Source organism: Nerophis lumbriciformis, linkage group LG23, assembly GCF_033978685.3.
Source record: "Nerophis lumbriciformis linkage group LG23, RoL_Nlum_v2.1, whole genome shotgun sequence".
NCBI classification, from domain to species: Eukaryota; Metazoa; Chordata; class Actinopteri; order Syngnathiformes; family Syngnathidae; genus Nerophis; species Nerophis lumbriciformis.
This window is the reverse complement of record NC_084570.2, coordinates 33,890,893-33,916,434: the sequence shown is the minus strand read 5'-3', so window position 1 is coordinate 33,916,434 and position 25,542 is coordinate 33,890,893. Positions and strand designations below refer to the sequence as shown.

Below are 25,542 nucleotides of genomic sequence, written 5' to 3'. Positions count from 1 at the left end.
GTTCACAAACATAAAGCGGGATGCTAGTGGGCCAGGCCAATCTTTCCTTATCTCTAAACTAAAACTGGGGAAATGTGTAGAGTGTTCTGGGTTTCAGACATGATTTTATTTCAGAATTCATTGAGAGAAAAAAACACCTGGTTAGGCTTTGTGTATGTAGTCTGTGTCTTCCTTGGTTTACAGCTATGTTCTTATTATGCTGTTCGTTACTTATGTATGTTATGTTGCAGCTATTTAAAAAAGTTTTGTCAATTTGTTCTGGCCTGAAACAAATTGGCCCTTTGAAACATAGCTTTGTCTTTGTGTGTTATATGTAGACCACATTGCTTAGCAGAGTTCAAACCCCGTTTCCATATGAGTTGGGAAATTGTGTTAGATGCAAATATAAACGGAATACAATGATTTGCAAATCATTTTCAACTCATATTCAGTTGAATATGCTACAAAGACAACATATTTGATGTTCAAACTGATAAACTTTTTTTTTTGTTGCAAATAATCATTAACTTTAGAATTTGATGCCAGCAACACGTGACAAAGAAGTTGAGAAAGGTGGCAATGAATACTGATAAAGTTGAGGAATGCTCATCAAACACTTATTTGGAACATCCCACAGGTGAACAGGTAAATTGGGAACAGGTGGGTGCCATGATTGGGTATAAAAGTAGATTACATGAAATGCTCAGTCATTCACAAACAAGGATGGGGCGAGGGTCACCACTTTGACAACAAATGCATGAGCAAATTGATGAACAGTTTAAGAAAAACCTTTCTCAACCATCTATTGCAAGGAATTTAGGGATTTCACCATCTACGGTACGTAATATCATCAAAGGGTTCAGAGAATCTGGAGAAATCACTGCACGTAAGCAGCTAAACCCGTGGCCTTCGATCCCTCAGGCTGTACTGCATCAACAAGCGACATCAGTGTGTAAAGGATATCACCACATGGGCTCAGGAACACTTCAGAAACCCACTGTCAGTAACTACAGTTGGCCGCTACATCTGTAAGTGCAAGTTAAAACTCTCCTATGCAAGGTGAAAACTGTTTATCAACCACACCCAGAAACGCTGTCGGCTTCGCTGGGCCTGAGCTCATCTAAGATGGACTGATACAAAGTGGAAAAGTGTTCTGTGGTCTGACGAGTCCACATTTCAAATTGTTTTTGGAAACTGTGGACGTCGTGTCCTCTGGACCAAAGAGGAAAAACCATCCGGATTGTTATAGGCGCAAAGTTGAAAAGCCAGCATCTGTGATGGTATGGGGGTGTATTAGTGCCTAAGACATGGGTAACTTAAACATCTGTGAAGGCGCCATTAATGCTGAAAAGTACGTACAGGTTTTGGAGCAACATATGTTGCCATCCAAGCAACGTTACCATGGACGCCCCTGCTTATTTCAGCAAGACAATGCCAAGCCACGTGTTACATCAACGTTGCTTCATAGTAAAAGAGGACTGGCCTTCCTGTAGTCCAGACCTGTCTCCCATTGAAAATGTGTGGCGCATTATGAAGCCTAAAATACCACAACGAAGATCCCCGGACTGTTGAACAACTTAAGCTGTACATCAAGCAAGAATGGGAAAGAATTCCACCTGAGAAGCTTAAAAAATGTGTCTCCTCAGTTCCCAAACGTTTACTGAGTGTTGTTAAAAGCAAAGGCCATGTAACACAGTGGTGAACACGCCCTTTCCCGACTACTTTGGCACATGTTGCAGCCATGAAATTCTAAGTTAATTATTATTTGCAAAAAAAAAAATAAAGTTTATGAGTTTGAACATCAAATATCTTGTCTTTGTAGTGCATTCAATTGAATATTGGTTGAAAAGGATTTGCAAATCATTGTATTCCATTTATATTTACATCTAACACAATTTCCCAACTCATATGGAAACGGGGTTTGTATTATTCTCCAGCGCAATAACAGTACTAAAATGAAGGCTAAAAGGGCATTTAAAGGGGGCCTTAAAAAAATAAAAAAATAAATATATATATATATATATATATATATATATATATATATATATAAGTAACTAAACAGTTACTTTTCACAGCAAAACATTACTTTTTGGTGTAAGTAGTAACTGAGTTACTTTTGAAATAAAGTAACTAGTAACTGTAACTAGTTACTGGTTTTCAGTAACTCGCCCAACACTGTTTATTATATCCATCCATCTATCCATCCATTTTCTACCGCTTATTCCCTTTTGGGGTCGCGGGGGGCGCTGGAGCCTATCTCAGCTACAATCGGGCGGAAGGCGGCGTACACCCTGGACAAGTCGCCACCTCATCGCAGGGCCAACACAGATAGACAGACAACATTCACACTCACATTCACACACTAGGGCCAATTTAGTGTTGCCAATCAACCTATCCCCAGGTGCATGTCTTTGGAAGTGGGAGGAAGCCGGAGTACCCGGAGGGAACCCACGCAGTCACGGGGAGAAAATGCAAACTCCACACAGAAAGATCCCAAGCCCAGGATTGAACCCAAGACTACTCAGGACCTTCGTATTGTGAGGCAGATGCACTAACCCCTCTTCCACCGTGCCGCCCTGTTTATTATACATTATATTTATATATACAAATAAATATACATATATATTTTCGGCAAAACAAAACAGGCTTTGAGAAGGTTTCACACACAAACAAACAAAAACATTTTTAGTAACGTGTCATCAAAGAGTAAAAATGCATTTCTTTCAATATGCATAATAACAAAAAGTCTAATATTAAAAAACATGGATAGATGTTGATAGTCCAACACATTCTGACTGGTATACACAAGCTACGGAGATGATATCAGTAGGAAAAACTGCATTTAGTTTAGATAATAATGAGTCATATATTGGAATATGGGATCCATCCATCTATCCATTCATTATTTAAATTTGTTTTAACTATTAAATGAACCAAAAATATTACTTATTTTATCTTTGTGAAAATATTGGACAGTGTGTTGTCAAGTTTATGAGATGTGATGCAAGTGTAAGCCACTGTGACACTAGTCTTTTTTTAATGTCATTTTATTTTATTTTTTATATATAAATGTCTGTAATAATAATATCAATGAGTGATTTTTAATCACTGCTATGTTGAAATTGTTACTAATAATGATACCTGTTGTTGATTTGGTTTGTTCTGTGTCGGGTTTGGTTTTGGAATTGGATTGCATTGTTATGGTATTGTTGTGTATTGTTTTGTTGGATTGATTAATAAAAATAAAAAAAATTAAATACAATTTTGAAAAGCGCTTTTTCACTCAGCTACACGAGCTGAGTGAAGGCAAAATAATTTTAAAAAAAATCACCAAATAGTTCCACTGGTCTTTAAGTGTGAGGATGTGATGGACGCGATGTTTCTTTTTCACCCTTGCTCCTGATGGGTGGTGGTTAGCGCCTTGCATGGCAGCTCCTGCCATCAGTGTGTGAATGTGTGTGTGAATGGGTGAATGTGGAAATAGTGTCAAAGTTGTGTACCTTGTAGGTAGAAAAGCACTATACAAGTATAACCCATTTACCATTTACCATTCTCTGCAGGTCGTACCTTTGGAGAAGACCTTCAAAGACGCCACTAAAATCAGTGTGAGTATTAAAGCACATTAGAATATTCAACTTTGTTACCCAAGTGCACCTGAAAAAGTTGCACTGGTAAAGAAACTGACAGATTTAATAGCACGTGTGTATTTCATTACAATTATGATTAATGACACATTCAAGTGATTATCTAAAGATGTATTTATTTATTTATTTAATGTTGTATACAATGCCATGTACGTACTGCATAAAGATGTATTTGTGCAGTAATGTACTGTAATGTAACGCCTCTTAGTTGTGTTTTTTTCACTACAGAGTGGGGGAGTGCACATTTTTGAAAATACGTCTATAATTTTCCAACTGTCTGTGAGGCCGTGGACGTGTCCTAACTAATGGACAGATTCCTTTATCTGTCATTTTTTTTAAAACATCGAAAGTAGTCATCCATCCATCCATCTTCTTCCGCTTATCCGAGGTCGGGTCGCGGGGGCAGCAGCCTAAGCAGGGAAGCCCTCTCCCCAGCCACTTCATCCAGCTCCTCCCGGGGGATCCCGAGGCCTTCCCAGGCCAGCCGGGAGAGATAGTCTTCCCAACGTGTCCTGGGTCTTCCCCTTGGCCTCCTACCGGTCGGTCGTGCCCTAAACACCTCCCTAGGGAGGCGTTCGGGTGGCATCCTGACCAGATGCCCAAACCACCTCATCTGGCTCCTCTCCATGTGGAGGAGCAGCGGCTTTACTTTGAGCTCCCCCCGAATGACAGAGCTTCTCACCCTATCTCTAAGGAAAAGCCCCGCCACCCGGCGGAGGAAACTCATTTGGGCCGCTTGTACCCGTGATCTTGTCCTTTTGGTCATAACCCAAAGCTCATGACCATAGGTGATGATGGGAACGTAGATCGACAGGTAAATTGAGAGCTTTGCCTTCCGGCTCAGTTCCTTCTTCACCACAACGGATCGATACAGCGTCCGCATTACTGAAGACGCCGCACCGATCCGCCTGTCGATCTCACGATCCACTTTTCCCTCACTCGTGAACAAGACTCCGAGGTACTTGAACTCCTCTACTTGGGGCAATATCTCCTCCCCAACCCGGAGATGGCACTCCACCCTTTTCCGGGCGAGAACCATGGACTCGGACTTGGAGGTGCTGATTCTCATCCCAGTCGCTTCACACTCGGCTGCGAACCGATCCAGTGAGAGCTGAAGATCCTGGCCAGATGAAGCCATCAGGACGACATCATCTGCAAAAAGCAGAGACCTAATCCTGCAGCCACCAAACCGGATCCCCTCAACGCCTTGACTGCGCCTCGAAATTCTGTCCATAAAAGTTATGAACATAATCGGTGACAAAGGGCAGCCTTGGCGGAGTCCAACCCTCACTGGAAACGTGTCCAACTTACTGCCGACAATGTGGACCAAGGTCTGACGCTGATCATACAGGGAGCGGACCGCCACAATCAGACAGTCCGATACCCCATACTCTCTGAGCACTCCCCACAGGACTTCCCGGGGTACACGGTCGAATGCCTTCTCTAAGTCCACAAAGCACATGTAGACTGGTTGGGCAAACTCCCATGCACCCTCAAGGACCCTGCCGAGAGTATAGAGCTGGTCCACAGTTCCACGACCAGGTTGAAAACCAGACTGTTCCTCCTAAATTCGAGGTTCGACTATCCGGCGTAACCTCCTCTCCAGTACACCTGAATAGACCTTACCGGGAAGGCTGAGGAGTATCGAAAGTATTTTGTTGAATTAAATTAAATGTCTTTGCCTTTTAGGTGGTGAAAGTGGCCGGCAGTAACATTTCCCACAAGCTGCGCCTGTCCAGCGTCAAACCTTCCGACGAGGGCACGTACGAGTGCCGCGTCATCGACTTCAGCGGCTCCGAGGTGCAGCACCACCGCGTCCGGGCCTACCTCCACGTGGAGCCCCATCGAGGCCCCGGCGTCCGAGTCCCCGCATCGGAGCGTCGGCCGGACGACGACGAGGTCCGCCCGCATAAGCACGACCGCCGTCACAGGAAAGCGGAGGAATACTGACTGCGCGGCGTCTGCCAGTTAGCCTGCATGTTGACGAGCGGCGAGGAGAGGCCGTCATCTTCACTGTGATGGTGAGGCGGCGTTCGCTGCGGCTTTGTACTTCCATCTGCTCTGTATGCTTTGTCAATTCCAGGAAGGACTATTGAGTCTGCACATAAGTGTATTCATGCATTGTGACAATGTGAATAGAGCCATTTAGCATTGTTGGAATGTGTTGCTACGCTACATGTGCAGAGGGATGCACAATATACACGAATAATGACATCCCTGCAATAAAGGGGCTCTATCTAGAATTGTTGTCTTGTGATATTAAACCGCTTTCATTTTGTCCAAAACCTTAACACGTTTTCCACAAAAGACATGCAACAGTAACTCAAGTATTTCTAGCATGTTTTTTTTTTTGTTTTTTTTAATATAACACACAGCTCTCTATGTGAATGTGATGGCAGTTTAATAAAAACTTGTATTGTGCCAATTCTTTGCTCATTATTTATGTTTAGTCCTGACCAACAATATTTAATTTTGGCGTAATAACGCCAGCGTTGTAACTTTAATATCCAAGTTACAGACAGATGTGAGATTCCTGCTTGCTGTAAGAGAAAAAAACTGCACTTTTAGAAAATATACATTGTGAGCATTGACACAGACAACATTTTAAAGTACGGCAGGAAGGGGATTCGTAGGGCCCCACTCCTTGCGGTACAAAAGACACATGAAACGTAACAGATTCGGGGCGTGCGCTATCCATCTTATTATCACCTGATTATCTCAAGAGTCTGTATAAAGGGAATGTGGCCGACTAAACGACAGGCGCCATGTTTGCTACATGCATTGCGGTCCTTCTGACGCCAGTTTTCCTGACAAAATAAACGATCATACCTCTAAATATAATTTGAAAAAATACCCCAGCTTATAAACTCGCAATAAAACATGCTTTTGTTTCATCAAACTATAACTTTGCGGCCGTATTCGATGCTCGCCGATCTGTACGTTTATGCAGTGGTGAGTGACCAGCAGGCTGTCTAACACGCTCTGGACGCCAAAATAAACGTAAATAAATACACAGAAAGACCATACAAAAATATGATTTTGGTATACGTAAATGTATTTAGGTAGTTTTCGGTAATTTTGTAAATAAAGGGGACCACAAAAAATTTCATTATTGTCGTTAATTGAACAAAAAGTCTTAGGGTACATGAAACATATGTTTATTATTGTAATTTAGTCCTTAAAGGGGAACATTATCACAATTTCAGAATTGTTAAAACCATTAAAAATAAGTTCCCAGTGGCTTATTATATTTTTCGAAGTTTTTTTCAAAATTTTACCCATCACGCAATATCCCTAAAAAAAGCTTCAAAGTGCCTGATTTTAACCATCGTTATAAACACCCGTCCATTTTCCTGTGACGTCACATAGTGAAGCCAACACAAACAAACATGGCGGAAAGAACAGCAAGCTATAGCGACATTAGCTCGGATTCAGACTCGGATTTCAGCGGCTTAAGCGATTCAACAGATTACGAATGTATTGAAACGGAGGGTTGTAGTGTGGAGGCAGGTAGCGAAAACGAAATTGAAAAAGAAACTGAAGCTATTGAGCCATATCCGTTTGAACCGTATGCAAGTGAAACCGACGAAAACGACACGACAGCCAGCGACACGGGAGAAAGCGAGGACGAATTCGGCGATCGCCTTCTAACCAACGATTGGTATTTGTTTGTTTGGCATTAAAGGAAACTAACAACTATGAACTAGGTTTACAGCATATGAAATACATTTGGCAACAACATGCACTTTGAGAGTGCAGATAGCCCAATTTTCATCAATTAATATATTCTGTAGACATACCCTCATCCGCGCTCTTTTCCTGAAAGCTGATCTGTCTAGTTTCGGAGTTGATGTCAGCAGGCCAGGAAAGCTAGGGTCGATAGGGGGTTTAGCTCGCTTGTCTGCGGGAACAAACTGCCGCCATTGCTTGCCATGCTACCGAGGTCCTTTGTCCCTGAATTGCTCACACACTCTGGCAGATTCAATGGGGGTCTGGCGGCAGATTTATTTGACTTTATCGTTGGAAATGCATCTGCTTTGAGTGTCGCAGGATATCCACACATTCTTGCCATCTCTGTCGTAGCATAGCTTTCGTCGGTAAAGTGTGCGGAACAAACGTCCAATTTCTTGCCACTTTCGCATCTTTGGGCCACTGGTGCAACTTGAATCCGTCCCTGTTAGTGTTGTTACACCCTCCGACAACACACCGACGAGGCATGATGTCTCCAAGGTACGGAAAACAGTCGAAAAAACGGAAAATAACAGAGCTGATTTGACTCGGTGTTTGAGAAAATGGCGGATTGCTTCCCGATGTGACATCACGTTGTGACGTCATCGCTCCGAGAGCGAATATTAGAAAGGCGTTTAATTCGCCAAAATTCACCCATTTAGAGTTCGGAAATCGGTTAAAAAAATATATGGTCTTTTTTCTGCAACATCAAGGTGTATATTGACGCTTACATAGGTCTGGTGATAATGTTCCCCTTTAAATAAAATGTTGAACATACTAGACAACTTGTATTTTAGTAGTAAGTAAACAAACAAAGACTCCTAATTAGTCTGCTGACGTATGCAGTAACATATTGTGTCATTTATCTACCTATTATTTTGTCAACATTATGAGGGACAAACTGTAAAAATGTATTATTTATCTACTTGTACTGTTAAGATCTGCTTATTTTCTGTTTTAACATGTTCTATCTACACTTCTGTTAAAATGTAAGAATCACTTATTCTTCTCTTCTTTGATACTTTACATTAGTTTTGGATGATACCACACATTTAGGTATCCATCCGATACCAAGTAGTTACAGGATCATACATTGGTCATATTCAAAGTCCTCATGTGTCCAGGGACGTATTTACTGACTTTATAAACATAATATGAATTTTTAAAAAACGAAAGAACATTTTGTGATGCTAAAAAATATAGATGTATACATACACATATATACACATACACATATGTATATATACACATATATATAAATACACATATATATATACATATATATACACATATATATATATACACATATATATATATATATATATATATATATATATACACACACATATACATACAGTACATATATATATATATATATATACACATATATATATCTACACACACATATATATATATATATATACACACATATATATATATATATATATATACACATACATATATATATATATACACACACACACACACATATATATATATATACACATATATATATATATATATATATATATACATACACTATGTATATATATATACATACATATATATACACACACATATATACACATATATACACATACATATATATATAAACACATATACACACACACACATTATATACACACACACACAAATATATATATATATATATATATACATATGTATATATATTGTGTGTATATGTACACATATATATATATACATATATATATATATATATATATATATAGATAGATATATATAAACACATATTTATACACGGTATGTATAGCTCCAGCTGTTGCCAGCTCAAAGTTGGAAGCAAATATGGCGCCTTGTAGTCACGTGAGCGTCTTTTGACCATTTATTTAGGCGATGCTCTGGAAGAGAGTTGGCCACACCCTCTTTATACACAACTCTGGAATACCTTAAAATGTGTTCCGTGGCAATTCCAACTTTCACCACAGCGTCAATTGCCACATAGAGTGGCGCTTACCATAATTTTCAGCAGACTGCTTTGCAAAATGATCAACCTCCCCTCTTCCTTTCGCGCGAGATCCACCCAGGAATCCCCTGCCTGCTGTACATGGTTACGTGGAGGGTCGTATACAACACTTTGCAACACGTACATTTGTGGATAATGAAACACGTTTACATGCGTCTTATGTCTGAAGGAGCATGCTTGGCCTTAAAATGTGATTATTTTCCAATGATGACGTTTTTGTAGCCCCTGACGTGACACAACTGCCTACTGTCAAAGTCCACCACCAACTTCCTCAGCCCACTATGGGTGGGAGTGAAGTAGATTTTCACCTTGGCGTCTTCCCCGGGTGCCACGGTGCAGCTCAGCCTGCGGGGGGAAAAGTAAATATTAGGTCCACAAAGACTTCTTGCAGCATTCTCCTGTCTTAAATATTTAGCAATATTGTAACAATAACTTCTTACTCGTGTTCTAGATGTGGGGCACACAAACTATCCTGAGTCCTCAGCTAGAAAACATGTTCAGAAACGGTCAATCCGGAGCATAAATGTGTCCAAGATGAACGGACATCATCACCAATGGTCTTTTATTTGCTTATTTTAAATCAGAGCAAGTATTTACATGTTAGGACTAAAGTTGTACAGTATACCGGTACTAGTATAGTATTGCGGTACTAAAGAATCAAAAACGGTACTATACTCTGTTTTGAAAAGTACCGGTTCCCCTTTTATTCATTTATTTATTTTTAATGGGCAAGCCGGTGTGTCGTCACACGGTGACATAGCTGGTTTTACTAGCAGAGGAGCATGTTCGGCAGCGCGCACACACAGAGTACTTACAAGCAGACACAGTGTGTAGACAGAAAAGGGAGAATGGACGCATTTTGGTGTAAAAAGTAAAGATAAAGGTGAAGTTATAACACTGAAACACCCTCAGGAAGAGGTGCTTTAAGACATGGCTAGCTAGCTAGTTAGCTGCTAACGTCCATCCGCAGTGTTTTAGCTACTTCTAAATCACCAATCCTCGCATCCATGGCGACAAATAAAGTAAGTTTCTTACAAGTGCCATTATCACTGGAGGACGAGGAATAGCTAAGCATGCTTCACTACACACTGTAGGAGGATACAATAGCTCACCGCCGTCACAATGTAAACAAATGCCATGGGTGGATCTACACCTGACATCCACTGTAATGATACCAACTACAGGAGCGTTTCTAGTCGATACTACTATGATTACATCTATATTGTTTAGCATCACAAATTCTTTTTTTGTTTAAAAAAAAATAATATTATGTTTATAAACTCAGTAAATATGTCCCTGGACACATGAGGACTTTGAATATGACCAATGTATGATCCTGTAACTACTTGGTATCGGATCGATACCTAAATGTGTGGTATCATCCAAAACTAAGGTCAAGTATCAAAGAAGAGAAGAATAAGTGATTATTAAATTTTAACAGGAGTGTAGATAAAACATGTTAAAATAGAAAATAAGCAGATATTAACAGTAAATGAACAAGTAGATTAATAATCCATTTTTACAGTTTGTCCCTCATAATGTAGACAAAATAATAGGTAGATAAATGACACAATATGTTACTGCATATGTCAGCAGACTAATTAGGAGTCTTTGTTTGTTTACTTACTACTAAAAGACAAGTTGTCTAGTATGTTCACTATTGTATTTAAGGACTAAATTACAATAATAAACATGTTTCATGTACCTGAAGATTTTTGGTTCAAATAAAGACAATAATGACATTTTTTTGTGGTCCCCTTTATTTAGAAAAGTATCGAAATACACTTTGGTAGCGGTACCAATATATTGGTATGGGGACCACCCTAGTTAGTACATGATCAAATAAAAATATTCAACTTAGCAATTGTCAATTAGAAAAGACACAATTAAACTCCTATGTTCAGAAATGTTAAAAAAAACAAAAAACTTTTAAAATGTACAAACTGTTTTTTATACATAATGTGTTGTTTTTATTTGAGTCGTTTCCGCCGATGAGACATTTAAGCGAGGTATGACACAACGATACATCAAATGCAGCCATGTTTACAAACACCTCATGTGCACTGTGTTGATGATTGTACAAACACTCCATTATGATATTACACTCACAATCATTCCAACTCACTGCTTCTATTGCCTTTTTCTCATTTACTGTAGAAAGAGTTGCAGCGACAGCGTCTGGAAATTGGTGGAATTAAGTCAGCGTGACGACAACAACAATATACTTTTACATAAACATCGAGTTGGTATTCATTGCAGATGAAATAAAACGGTTGTACTCCTAATTAGGTGTGGGTACTGTTCAACTTTGCACTGATGAAGTAGCGACTACTGGGACCTTGGACTCCATACTTTCCTGTACTTTTTCGGTGTGTTTAAATGTGGAACGTTTAATAATCTAACGTTTAATAAATCTCATTTTTGAAATGAGAAAAATCAAAAGTGAGCTGATAACTGTTAATTTACTTGTAAGACCCAATCCAAACAACCTCCCCTAGTCACAGTGCCGAAAAAAAAAATCTACCAGTACAAAAATGTAATTATAGAATTATTATACGTAAATTATTATTAAATTATTATTATTACATTTCTGACTCTCATTTGCAAGTATTATATACCAGACTTTGCATGCAGTTGCAGTTGCAACACGTCAAATGGCAGTAGTATATAGACTTTTGTCGCCATCTGGTGGCCAACGAAAGCGACTCTGCAATCAATTGTACTTTTAAGACAAAGAAGTACAGCATTGACTTGTATGACCCAATCCAAACAACCTCCCCAAGTCACAGTGCAGAAAATAAAAAAATCAACCACTACAATTATAAAATTATAATGACAATATTATTGTTACTTTTCTGACTCTCATTTGCAAATAGTATATAGCAGACTTTGCATGCAGTTGCAGTTCCAACACGTCAAGTGGCAGTAGTATATAGACTACTACGAAGCCGTGTACAGATAACGGCCAAATCTGTTTCCAAGTTGGTAGCAAACATGGCGCCCTGTAGTCAGTATGGCCAGAGGATCTCCTACATGATGTTTGCTATAAACTTTGAAACCGAGTTGGCCATGCTCTCTCTATACTACATGTGTTGCTTAGCCAGGAAGTAGTCTTTGCCATTAAGTTAAATGTGCCATTCTAGTCTAATGTTGTGCCCTAAAACGTGTTTATATTGCAAGTATTATACTTATTACACGAGAGATGTTTGACGGTGACATGCATCTGAGATGTAATTGTCATTACCAAATTTGGAGGTGTTAAAATCGGCATGTAAAATCGCTCATGCTAATCAGTAGCATATATGTGGCAAGTCTAGTGTAAGATAGCATCAAGCTAGCACATTTTGGAAAAGCAAGGCTCCGTGATTGTTTCGCAACAAAAGGTGTCGAAATATGGCACCGTTTGATTTTACCTGAATGGATACCCCGTAAAAGTAGCGAAATCAGTATCCATCCCTACTCATGATCCATATGATTAATCATATGGTAAAATATACGGCAGAGGAGTCCAAACTGCGGCCCGCCGGCATTTTCAATTTGGCCTGCAAGACAGCACGAGTTTAATAAACAGTTTGCTTGGGAGTGGTGTGTCCATATAGAATATAAATATCCAGTAGACTGATTGTTGCGATTTTGTCGCCATCTTGTGGCCAACGACAGTAACTCTGCAATTAATTGTACTTTCAAGCCAAATAAGTACAGCATTTACTTTAATGACCCAATCCAAACAACCTACCCTAGTCAGTACAGCAAAAACAAAATCAAGCAGTACAAAAATTCAACAAACATGGTGACACATAACACAACCTGTGGGTATTATGAAAAACGTCCAATCAACATAAAATACATCAAAATGTCAACCATTCATTATATATGAATATATCCATTTATATCCACACCTATCCATTGTATGGCACATTTTAGCTGCTTGATATTTCTGATTGAATAAAAAAAAACCTAAGAAGTTTGTCATGGAAGTCTGAGTTGAACTTTCACATACTCTTAATAAAAAATTATAATTATTATTAAATATATATCCATAATGTAATTATAATATATGTACTCAGATATATCTACAGGCTTATATATATATATATATATATATATATATATATATATATATATATATATATATATATATATATATATATATATATATATATATATATATATATATATATATATATATATATATATACCTATTCATACATATACATATATATATATATATTTATATACACATCCATATACATACATACATTTATACATATTTACATTTAAACATACATTTATACATATATAAATATACTGTATAAATACAGTACATACATATAGTATATATATACACACACACGTATATACTGTATATACTATACACACACACGTATACATACACACACATATATATATATATACATATATATGTATATATATATATATATATATATATATATATATATATATGTGTGTGTGTACATACATATACGCACGCACGCGCACATGCACACGCACACGCACACACACACACATATATACAGTACATTTTTAGATATATTTTTTGGGACAGCCCTGATATACGTTCTTTTGGCTTATTGTAAATAAATGTACTTTGACAACAATTGTGGCATAGTTAATGAATGAATAACACAGAGTGGACAGGTGTGAACACTACCTCTCAGAGATGACACTTCCTCCAGTCAGGTTGGCTCCCTCCATGCTGAAGCAGCAATTCTCCAAGGGCTCCGGCAGAGGATTCTTCAAAGTGATCTCTGCTGCCAGCTTTCGATTCTCCTTTGGTTCACCCAGGATCTGCAGAAGACGTTCAATGATTGAGAGAGCTTCTCAGTTCCACAGACATAAGTCCAGTCTCAGGCTGAGAGAGTTTCCTCACCACTCCATAATCATAAACTTACTCTGACTTTAATTTCAGGATTGTCCAGCACGATATTTCTCATTGCCAGAGTTGCTTCACTTGTGGAGTAGTCCAACAACAGAGCAGCCAGACGGATCAAGTTGTCCTCAGTGAGCATGTCTCCGTATTTAGAATAGTTGAGCCTCAGTGGAACCTTCCTCCCTGGAAGACAATACCATAAATAAATACTCTCCTTTCAGTCTTTAGCAGCTTCAAAGCTGCTATGATCACTGGATGAGTGAGTGGTCTACAAGCAAATACCCGCCAAGGTCTCTGATTAGTGTGTGTGTGTGTGTGTGTGTGTGTGTGTGTGTGTGTGTGTGTGTGTGTGTGTGTGTGTGTGTGTGTGTGTGTATGTATATATATATATATATATATATATATATATATATATATATATATTAGGGGTGTAACAGTACGTGTATTTGTATTGAACCGTTTCGGTACGGGGGTTCCGGTTCGGTTCGGTGGTGTACCGAACGATTTTCCACACGAACATATGAAGTAGCCGCCTAAGCTAAAGTCTTAACAAGCAGCTCTGCTTTCTGCCTCTGTCTTCTACACAGCACCCAGCATTGTCCCACCCACACAACCATCTGATTGGTTACAACCATAGCGGTAACAGCCAATCAGCAGTGCGTATTCAGAGCGCATGGAGTCAGTGCTTCTGCTGGGATGGGGTTAGCAGATAGGTGTTTAGCAGGTGAGCATCAGGCAGCGGACTCTCCCCAAATTATAATAAACACCTCCCAGTCAACTACTAGTAACATCACTATGAGCCCGTTGACCTTCTAGAAACAAACTGCAGCTCAGCTCGCTCGCAGTCCTGGCTTGAGGTGAAGGCTAATTCGCTTTTAGCGTAACGTTAGCTCATTTTGCGGTGTGTGTGTTAGCTCATTATGCAGTGTGTGTGTGAGTGTGTGTGTGTGTGTGTGCGTGTGTGTGTGTGTGTGTGTGTGTGTGTGTGTGTGTGACAAAAATCAACTACAGGCTTCCCAAATGTTGTAATAAATTAAGCATGATGAGTTGACTTGAAACTGTTTAATGTTGCACTTTTTATATGTAGAAGAAAAGTTTTGTCATTTTATTTAATCTGAGCAACAACTTGAGGCAGTTTAATGTTGATTAACGTGGGCAGAATTAATATAGTGTTCCCAATGTTAAAAGGATAAAGCCATGGTTTACAAATTTGGTAAATAAATAACCAAAAAATTTATATTTTGTTGTTTTCTTACTGTACCGAAAATGAACCGAACCGTGACCTCTAAACCGAGGTACGTACCGAACCAAAGTTGTTGTGTACCGTTACACCCCTAATATATATACTGTGTATGTATGTATATATATATATATATATACTGTGTATGTATATATATATATATATATATATATATATATATATATTATATACTGTATATATATATATATATATATATATATATATATATATACACACATACACATTATATTATATATATACTGTATTTATACATACATACACACACACACACACACACACATTATAATATATACAGTATATATATATATATATATATATATATATATATATATATATATATATATATGTTATGTACATATACACACACACATATATACATACACATTTTAATACACACACAAATATACACATAATTTATACATATACTGTATATATACATACATATATATATATTAGTTGGTCATGTTCAGCTCTAATAAATTATTTATGTCATCGTATTGGATATTGTTTCAATTTCTTCTATTCAGACCAAATTTAGGTACAATAATTTCTTACCTTGACAGTCGAAACATCTTCTGTAATATATTTGTTCACCAATGACCATGCGCTCAAAGGAAGCTATGTTTTCTTTTCCGCTTTCTCGTGCACTCCAATTCATAATTGAATTTAAAAAATGAAGTTGCATATGTACAATGAGTTTTCAAATGTAAAAAAAAGGTGTCGTCCTCTTTGCGGTTTAGATGGCTGTAATTACAGCATCTCATTTACGCCTTTCTTCTTCTTGATATTCTAACATATTCCCAAAAGTCAAATTTCGATATCAGTCGATAAAATACTATTTTTCGATACAAGAGTTATGTTTGCTTTAATATCATTACTCATCATTATTATTATTGTTGATTTTATATAGTATATAGTGAAATAAGTTTTTTTATGAAGGAAATGTAATGGAGTAAAAGTGAAAGTTGTCAGACATAAATAATGAAGTAAAGTACAGATATATTCATTGTATACTAAAGTACAGTAACAAAGTAGTTATACTTCATTACAGATTCCAGAAGAAGGCAGATACTACCGCCACCTACAGAACTTGTGCACTATTATTATATTAGCAGAACATTAGATACATCTCCTGCAGTATTAGCAGTGACGTGCAGTCAGGGGAGGCAGGTGAGGCAGTGCCTCACATGCCATCATGGAAAGAAAAAAAATGTAAACAGAAAAAAAATGAATTAAATTGTTATATGTATCCAGTGATTATACTATAAAGTTGTTTTCCATTTAACTTCACCAGTTTTAGATTATTTGTATTCAAAATCGCTGAATTTTCACATTTGCTGTTTAAATACTGACAAGAGACTTGCGGTGAGTCAGCAGCCAGTTGAGCCTCACCATGGATTGCGCAATGACTCGGCTAACTGCTGGCCTGCTGTGCAGTGAGACCGTATTGCTATATGAATTATATTATACATTTCCATAGTTTAGTTAGCTGAGGTATATAATGTACAGTGTATTTTGTCAACAACTGTATGTGTGTAACGTATTTCTTGTGCTGAGCAATCATAAAACGGCTGCGAAGACGCACTGGGTGAGGCTCGCAGTTCTCCCGCCTCATGGTGTTAGAGGGCGCTAGTGATCCCAGGGATCATTCTTGCGACTACTCGGCTGCAGAATAAGTGACAACAAGCTAGCAGTACTCTGACTCGCCACACTGGGAGAAGTGCGAGCAGACATGTCTCTCCAGCGGAAGCCAGCCTTTTTTTTTTTCTTTTTTTCAAAACTGTATTTATAACAAACATGGCATTTTTATTAGAGTAAACCAGCATTTGTGGGTGTGTTTTGTCAGATGCAAAAATATTGTTTAATTGCTTGCAATAACATTAAATCAAATGAATGTGTCTGCCAAAATGGAGGATTTTCTACTGTATCCAAGATGAAATACTTCTCTAAACTGGACTTTAAGACAAAATGAATGTGATCATACAAAGTAGGTTTTCATGGAGGATAGCTATTGCTGCTTCAGATACAAGAATAGAAAGGTAAGATACACTCACAATACTTGATTTATTTTGTTAAAACCAAATGGGACCAAAAAGTATTTAATAACAACTTTATCAAATACTTTTTGGACCCATTTATCATATCATAATATTATGATAATGTTTTTATGAAAGCAAATAAATCCCTTCTTTTTCTTGTTATTCTAATGTGCAACCTAATGATTAGAGCTACACATATGAATTTAAGTAAAGAAAAGAAAAAAAAACCCTCCAAAGGTATCTTTGCCTCACCTGGTGTATAGTTCACCGCACGTCACTGAGTATTAGGTATGGGCCTATGACTAAATTTCAATGGTCAAATCCACGTCACAACCCAACATTGAATAAACGTTAAAAAGTATGTTGTTTCAACGTTGTATAATATTGGTTGGGAAATGACCAAAATTCAATGGTCTAATTGACGTCATAACTCAACATTGGTTAAAAGTCGTCAAAACGCATGTTGTGTCAACGTTGTATTTGTATTGTAGAATATTGGTTGGAAAATTACCAAATGTCAGTGGTCAAATTAACGTCACAACCCGACATTGATTAAACATTGTCAAAAAGCATGTTGTTTCAACGTTGTATTTGTATATTGTATGTGCGCAATACAACGTAAACCGTTGGCCAACCAAAAAGTAACCACAGAACACTATACGACTATACGGTATAGTGTTCTGTGGTTACTTTTTGGTTGGCCAAGCGGACGTGACGACAGGCTGTCCCCACTCAGATCCGCACGGACCGGGAGGGGGCGTGCCTTAAGTCCGGCTGGAAATCGGGAGGAATTTTTTTAGAATGATTGTCTCAGGGAGAGGCACTGAAATTCGGGAGGGGTTGGCAAGTATGAGATATTCTCACTTCTTTTCTTTTGTCGAGCACAAAGAAAAGAACATTTTAGTTAAATGTAAGTTGTGTCTTGGATCAAAAATCCCGTCTCCTGCCCAAAACAACAATTCAAATCTGCCTGGTTAGGCTCTGTGTATGTCACGTGTGCCTTTCTTAGGTGAAGCCAGGTTTACAGCTATGTTGTTGATTGATTGATTGATTGAAACTTTTATGAGTAGATTCCGTACAATTGACCACTAAATGGTAACACCCAAATAAGTTTTTTAACTTGTTTAAGTCGGGGTCCACTTACATTGATTCATGATACAGATATATACTATCAAATATATACTATCATCATAATACAGTCATCACACAAGATAATCATCAGGGTATATACATTGAATTATTTACATTATTTACAATCCGGGGTGTGGGATATAAAGGGGGGGGTGGGAGGGGGTTAGGTTTGGTTGGTATCAACACTTCAGTCATCAACAATTGCATCATCAGAGAAATGGACAGTGAAACAGTGTAGGACTGACTTGGTAGGATATGTATAGCAAGTAGTGGACACAGAGAGAGAGATCAGAAAGTATAAGAAAAAGTGTCTACATTTGATTATTTACAATCCGAAGAGGTATTATGTGGAAGGGAGGGTGTTAGTTTAGGGTTGTAGTTGCCTGGAGGTGTTCTTTTAGTGCGGTTTTGAAGGAGGATAGAGATGCCCTTTCTTTTACACCTGTTGGGAGTGCATTCCATATTGAAGTGGCATAGAAAGAGAATGAGTTAAGACCTTTGTTAGTTCGGAATCTGGGTTTAACGTGGTTAGTGTTAGTGTTAGTGTTATTATGCTGTTTGTTACTTATGTATGTTATGTTGCAGCTATTTAAAATAGTTTTGTCAATTTGTTCTGGCCTGAAATAAATTGGCCCTTTGAAACATATCTTTGTCTTTGTGTGTTGTATGTAGAGCACATTGCTTAGCAGAGTTCAGTGATGCAAATGTATGTCAAGGTGATCAACAGATTGTATTATTCTCCAGTGCAATAACAGTACTGAAATGAAGGCTAAAAGGGCATTAATGGGAGCTTAAAAAAAAAAAGAGTGGAAGAAGTAACTAAATAGTTACTTTTCACAGTAACGCATTACTTTTTGTTGTAAGTAACTGAGTTAGTAACTGAGTTACTTTTGAAATAAAGTAACTAGTAAATGTAACTAGTTACTGGTTTTCAGTAACTAACCCAACACTGTTCATGATACATATATATACTATCATATATACTATCATCATAATACAGTCATCACACAAGATAATCATCAGGCTGTATACATTGAATTATTTACATTATTTACAATTCGGGGTGTGGAAGGGGGGGGGTTAGGTTTGGTTGGTATCATCAGTCATCAACAATTGAGAACAGAGAAATGGATATTGAAACAGTGTAGGTCTGACTTGGTAGGATATGTACAGCATTTAATACATTTAATAAACGTCGTCAAAAAGTATGTTGTTTCAATGTTGTATTTGTGTTGTAGAATATTGGTTGGAAAAATGACCAAATTTCAATGGTCAAATCCACGTCACAACCTGACATTGAATAAACGTCGTCAAAAAGTATGTTGCTTCAACGTTGTATTTGTGTTGTAGAATATTGGTTGGAAAAATGACCACATTTCAATGGTCAAATCCACGTCACAACCTGACATTGAATAAACGTTGTCAAAATGCATGTTGTTTCAACGTTGTATTTGTGTTGTAGAATATTGGTTGAGAAATGACCAAATGTCAATCGTCAAATCCACATCACAAGCCAACATTGAATAAATGTCGTCAAAAAGTATGTTGTTTCAACGTTGTATTTGTGTTATAGAATATTGGTTGGAAAAATGACCAAATGTCAATCGTCAAATTCACGTCACAACCTGACATTGAATAAACGTCGTCAAAAAGTATGTTGTTTCAACGTTGTATTTGTGTTATAGAATATTGGTTGGGAAATGGCCAGATTTCAATGGTCAAATCAACGTCAGAACCCAACATTGAATAAATGTCGTTAAAAAGCATGTTGTTTCAACGTTTTATTCGTGTTGTAGAAAATTGGTTGGAAAAATGACCAAAATTCAATGGTCAAATCCACGTCACAACCTGACATTGAATAAACGTCGTCAAAGAGTATGTTGCTTTAACGTTGTATTTGTGTTGTAGAATATTGGTTTAAAAATGACCAAATTTCAATGGTCAAATGCACATCACAAGCCAACATTGAATAAACGTTGTCAAAATGCATGTTGTTTCAACGTTGTATTTGTGTTGTAGGATATTGGTTGAAAAATTACCAAATTTCATTGGTCAAATCTAAATCACAAGCCAACATTGAATAAATGTCGTCAAAAAGCATGTTGTTTCAACATTATGTTTGAGTTGCGCAACATCAGGACCTAATTCAACAACTTCTCAACGTTGTTTTCAGGTCTTGTGCCTGCTGTGTTCTGTCTTTGCATTCGGCGGAGGTATTTTTTGTAAAATATCAAAGTTGGTGTTGTCTTGCTCACCTGCGCCAGGTGAGAGCTCCACGTTCAGCAGATCTTTGAAGCCACAGTTCCCTCCCTGAAGGCCATTGTAGGACACAGCACAGGACCCGAAGAGCAGGCGGCACTTTTTGTCGCTCCGGGTGTTGTTGGTGACCACTGCGAAGACGTCAAAGTCGCAGCCCTTCTTCATCTCGGGGGAGACTTTGATGGCCACGTGCAGGCCTTGGTCGTCCTTCTGCTGGAGCAGCTTGTTCTGGTGGTCGGCCTTCTTGAAGGCCTCGCGCTCTTCATCAGAGCCTGCCAACATTGACACGGGGGGTGTCCCTAATGGATAGGTCTGTGGGCATGTCACTCAGCGTACCTTCAGGATGCTTGTAAAGGTGAGTGATGTCTTCTCGGTCGTCGCCGCCGACGCTCTTGGTGCTGATCATCTTCCCCACCACTTGAGTGGAGGTCACCTCGGATGTGCTGCCGTCTTGTTTCTTCATCATGGTGACCACGTCGGCGTTGACCTCAGCGAAGACAAAGGGAGCGTCGTACTTGGACATGAGCTCCCCATGCTTGATGGCCCTGACTGGGATGGGCCCGCAGCAGTACACCCCTGAGGGAACACACCAAATATATATAAAAAAAATTTAAAATAAAGATTTTTGAATTATATATTTTTTTGCAACAATGCTTAATCGATTAAACTTTTTTTTTTTTTTAATTGAATTTCTTTAAATCTGTTCTGTCCAGCCACTGAGGCAAATCTAATTGTTGATGTAGAGCACATGTGTCAAACTCAAGGCCCGGGGGCCAGATGTGGCCCGCCACTTCATTTTATTTGGCCCTCGAAAGCCTTGAAATAATATGTGTCAATAAAGTATTGTAACTTTTCCTACTAAATGTATTCTTTCTGTCTATTTTGGGAGAAAAAAAAAAGAACTCCATGTAATCGCAAATTATGTTCACTTAAATATTGTCTGATTATGCAAAAATATATTATCAAACAGTTTATTTAAATAGAAATAAATACTAATAATAATGATGTCAAAGCAAGTTATCCATCAAATGGTGCAATGTAAAAGTAGCAATAGATTTAATGGTAAAATTATGAAATTTACTGTGGTTTTTACAGCATTTTTCTCTAAATGAAAAAAACAGTACTTTTTTTACTGTAATAAGCTGTGGTGCCGTTTTGGCATTTACAGTAATACATCGAAAAATCTACACTTGTTGATTTGCTGTAAAAAAAAAAACAAAAAAAAAAAACTGGCAGCTAAGGGGCCAACATTTTACTGTAAAAATTATTTTTTATTTACAGTAAAAAACTAATGTAAATCTGACTGTAAAATTCTGGCAACTGAGCTGCCTTTTTTTTTTTTTTTTAACCATAAAAACATCAGTATTGTTTTTCCATTTACAGTAATATACACTACATTTTGAGGTGAAATTATTGCAACTTACCATATTTTTTTTTACATTTAATAAAATAAAAAAAAATCACTAATAAAATGCATTAAAAAAATGTTGTAATAAGGGAATGAATAAGCGGTAGAAAATGGATGGATGGATGGATGGGTATTCACTGTTAGATGCGGCCCTCTGGGGCCAAACATAACTGATGTGGCCCTCATTGAAAACCACCTTGACACCTCTGATGTAGATGATCTACATCTGCTGTACACATTTACTTTAGAAAAGACAAGTGATGGATACTTCTCTTGTTGTCTTATTTGTATTTGACTTTATTAAATGTTTGGGTAGAATTGTATTTATTTCTTTGAAGTCATATCGAAATGTATTAGAGCTGTTTAGCTATTTTATGGAGGAATGTAGTTAATCATAAAACTGGCATCCAATATTATTACAAAGTATTGATTTTGAATTAAGAATAATTCTCCATGGAGAACGGATTCTGAACTGAATCGTTACTCTCCAAGAATCGAATTGACTTTTTAGAGACTCACAGCCCTAAAACCATGCGTGTTCTCACGTCTCTATTACCAGAAAAACAATATTTGGTTGTTACCTCCGCTTTTCTCTTGAGGGGTGGGGTCACTGGCCTGCCAGCCGTGATAATGAGAAGCAGTGAGGTCGGGTCGGGTCATCCAGCTCTCCACCCAGCAGTGGTAGTTCCTGCAGGAAAAAGTATGCAACATATCGAGATTCTGTGTCTTGCAGTCTAGATTGTTAATAATTAGCACTTTCATTTGAACTAAATGTAAAAAACTGATTCATTCAAAAATATTCAGCTTTTACTAAACATGCTCAGCTTTGATGTATTCATGTAACAATCACCATACATTCCGTAATCATAAGCCGTTCCTTTTTCCCCTACGATTTGAACCATGCGGCTTACAAATTGGTGCGGCTCAATTATGGATTTTTCTTCGCCAACGGCCACAATGCAAATAGTCACAATGAAATGGTGTGTTATTGTTTGTCCTATGGAGCCTCTTCCTTGTTTTTAATGAATACTTAGGCCTAGTTGGAGAGTGACAGAGATGTATTAATGTAACAATCACTGTAAATTCCGGAATAATAAGTTGTTACTTTTTTCCTACAATTTTAACCCTGTGCCTTATAAATTGGTGCGGCTAATTTTGGGATTTTTCTTCGCCGATGGCCATAATGCAAATGGTGACACTGATTAAAAGGGTATGTACCCATTAAATTGGCCTTTTTTTTTTTCTTTTTTTTTTGTGAATAGCATTGCCATTGCAACACAAAATGTTTTAATTCAAACACAGTGTTACTGTTCAAACGGTGTGTAATGTTACAGTGGCCAAAAATATTACAATTATTTGCTGAATAAAACCTCTTCCTTGTTTTTAATGAATACTGAGGCCTAGTTGGAGAGTGTCAGAGATGTATTAATGTAACAATCACCGTAAATTCCGGAATAATAAGTTGTTACTTTTATGGATTTTTCTTTACAGACGGCCTTAATGCAAATAGTGACACTGATTAAAAGGGTATGTACCCATTAAATTGGCCCTTTTTTTTTATATTTGTGAATAGTGTTGCCATGGCAACACGAAATGTTCCCAACTTAAAGTACACCCGTCGGCGCGAACAAAACCTTTCCGACGGTATAACATATGTGGGGGTTCGTCTTGTATTAATCGTAAAAGAAATTTGCGGAACTATAATAATACAAGTTGAAGTATGAGCAATAATAATATGGGCTGCTTGCATTTCAGCAGGCCCATAATAAAAAAAATACTAAAAAGGTGAGGGGGTTTTAAAATTCAAACACAGTGTTACTGTTCAAATGGTGTGTAATGTTACAGTGGCCAAAAGTACAAACCCCATTTCCATATGAGTTGGGAAATTGTGTTAGATGTAAATATAAATGGAATACAATGATTTGCAAATCATTTTCAACCCATATTCAGTTGAATATGCTACAAAGACAACATATTTGAGGTTCAAACTGATAAACAATTTTTTTTTGCTAATAATCATTAACTTTAGAATTTGATGCCAGCAACACGTGACAAAGAAGTTGGGAAAAGTGGCAATAAATACTGATAAAGTTGAGGAATGCTCATCACTTATTTGGAACATCCCACAGGTGTGCAGGCTAATTGGGAACAGGTGGGTGCCATGATTGGGTATAAAAGTAGATTCCATGAAATGCTCAGTCATTCACAAACAAGGATGGGGCGAGGGTCACCACTTTGTCAACAAATGCGTGAGCAAATTGTTGAACAGTTTAAGAAAAACCTTTCTCAACCAGCTATTGCGAGGAATTTAGGGATTTCACCATCTACGCTCCGTAATATCATCAAAGGGTTCAGAGAATCTGGAGAAATCACTGCATGTAAGCAGCTATGCCCGTGACCTTCGATCCCTCAGGCTGTACTGCATCAACAAGCGACATCAGTGTGTAAATGATATCACCACATGGGCTCAGGAACACTTCAGAAACCCACTGTCAATAACTACAGTTGGTCGCTACATCTGTAAGTGCAAGTTAAAACTCTCCTATGCAAGGTGAAAACCGTTTATCAACAACACCCAGAAACGCCGTCGGCTTTGCTGGGCCTTAACTCATCTAAGATGGACTGATACAAAGTGGAAAAGTGTTCTGTGGTCTGACGAGTCCACATTTCAAATTGTTTTTGGAAACTGTGGACGTCGTGTGTCTGGACCAAAGAGGAAAAGAACCATCCGGATTGTTATAGGTGCAAAGTTGAAAAGCCAGCATCTGTGATGGTATGGGGGTGTATTAGTGCCCAAGACATGGGTAACTTACACATCTGTGAAGGCACCATTAATGCTGAAAGGTACATACAGGTTTTGGAGCAACATATGTTGCCATCCAAGCAACGTTACCATGGATGCCCCTGCTTATTTCAGCAAGACGATGCCAAGCCATGTGTTACAGCAACGTGGCTTCATAGTAAAAGAGTGCAGGTACTAGACTGGCCTGCCTGTAGTTCAGACCTTTCTCCCATTGAAAATGTGTGGCGCATTATGAAGCCTAAAATAAAATACCACAACGGAGACCCCCGGACTATTGAACAACTTAAGCTGTACATCAAGCAAGAATGGGAAAGAATTCCACCTGAGAAGCTTAAAAACTGTGTCTCCTCAGTTCCCAAACGTTTACTGAGTGTTGTTAAAACGAAAGGCCAT

At 37.9% G+C, this 25,542-nt stretch overlaps 2 protein-coding genes across 2 annotated transcripts in view; one reads left to right on the top strand and one right to left on the bottom strand.

Moving 5' to 3' along the window:
* The window catches only part of LOC133622221 (V-set and transmembrane domain-containing protein 2-like protein), a 102,188-nt gene extending 96,140 nt beyond the window's left edge, over positions 1–6,048 (top strand). The window contains exons 3-4 of the mRNA XM_061984711.1: positions 3,540–3,584; positions 5,313–6,048. Of these exons, the coding sequence (XP_061840695.1) occupies positions 3,540–3,584; positions 5,313–5,573 (306 nt within the window). The 3' untranslated portion in view covers positions 5,574–6,048. The remainder of the gene's footprint in view (positions 1–3,539; positions 3,585–5,312) is intronic.
* Positions 6,049–9,074: 3,026 nt separating this feature from the next.
* The window catches only part of tgm2b (transglutaminase 2b), a 48,657-nt gene continuing 32,189 nt past the window's right edge, over positions 9,075–25,542 (bottom strand). Inside the window, exons 8-13 of the mRNA XM_061985706.1 lie at positions 22,928–23,034; positions 21,275–21,514; positions 20,935–21,210; positions 14,271–14,431; positions 14,030–14,166; positions 9,075–9,702 (exon numbers count right to left, since the gene is read on the bottom strand). Of these exons, the coding sequence (XP_061841690.1) occupies positions 9,552–9,702; positions 14,030–14,166; positions 14,271–14,431; positions 20,935–21,210; positions 21,275–21,514; positions 22,928–23,034 (1,072 nt within the window). The 3' untranslated portion in view covers positions 9,075–9,551. The remainder of the gene's footprint in view (positions 9,703–14,029; positions 14,167–14,270; positions 14,432–20,934; positions 21,211–21,274; positions 21,515–22,927; positions 23,035–25,542) is intronic.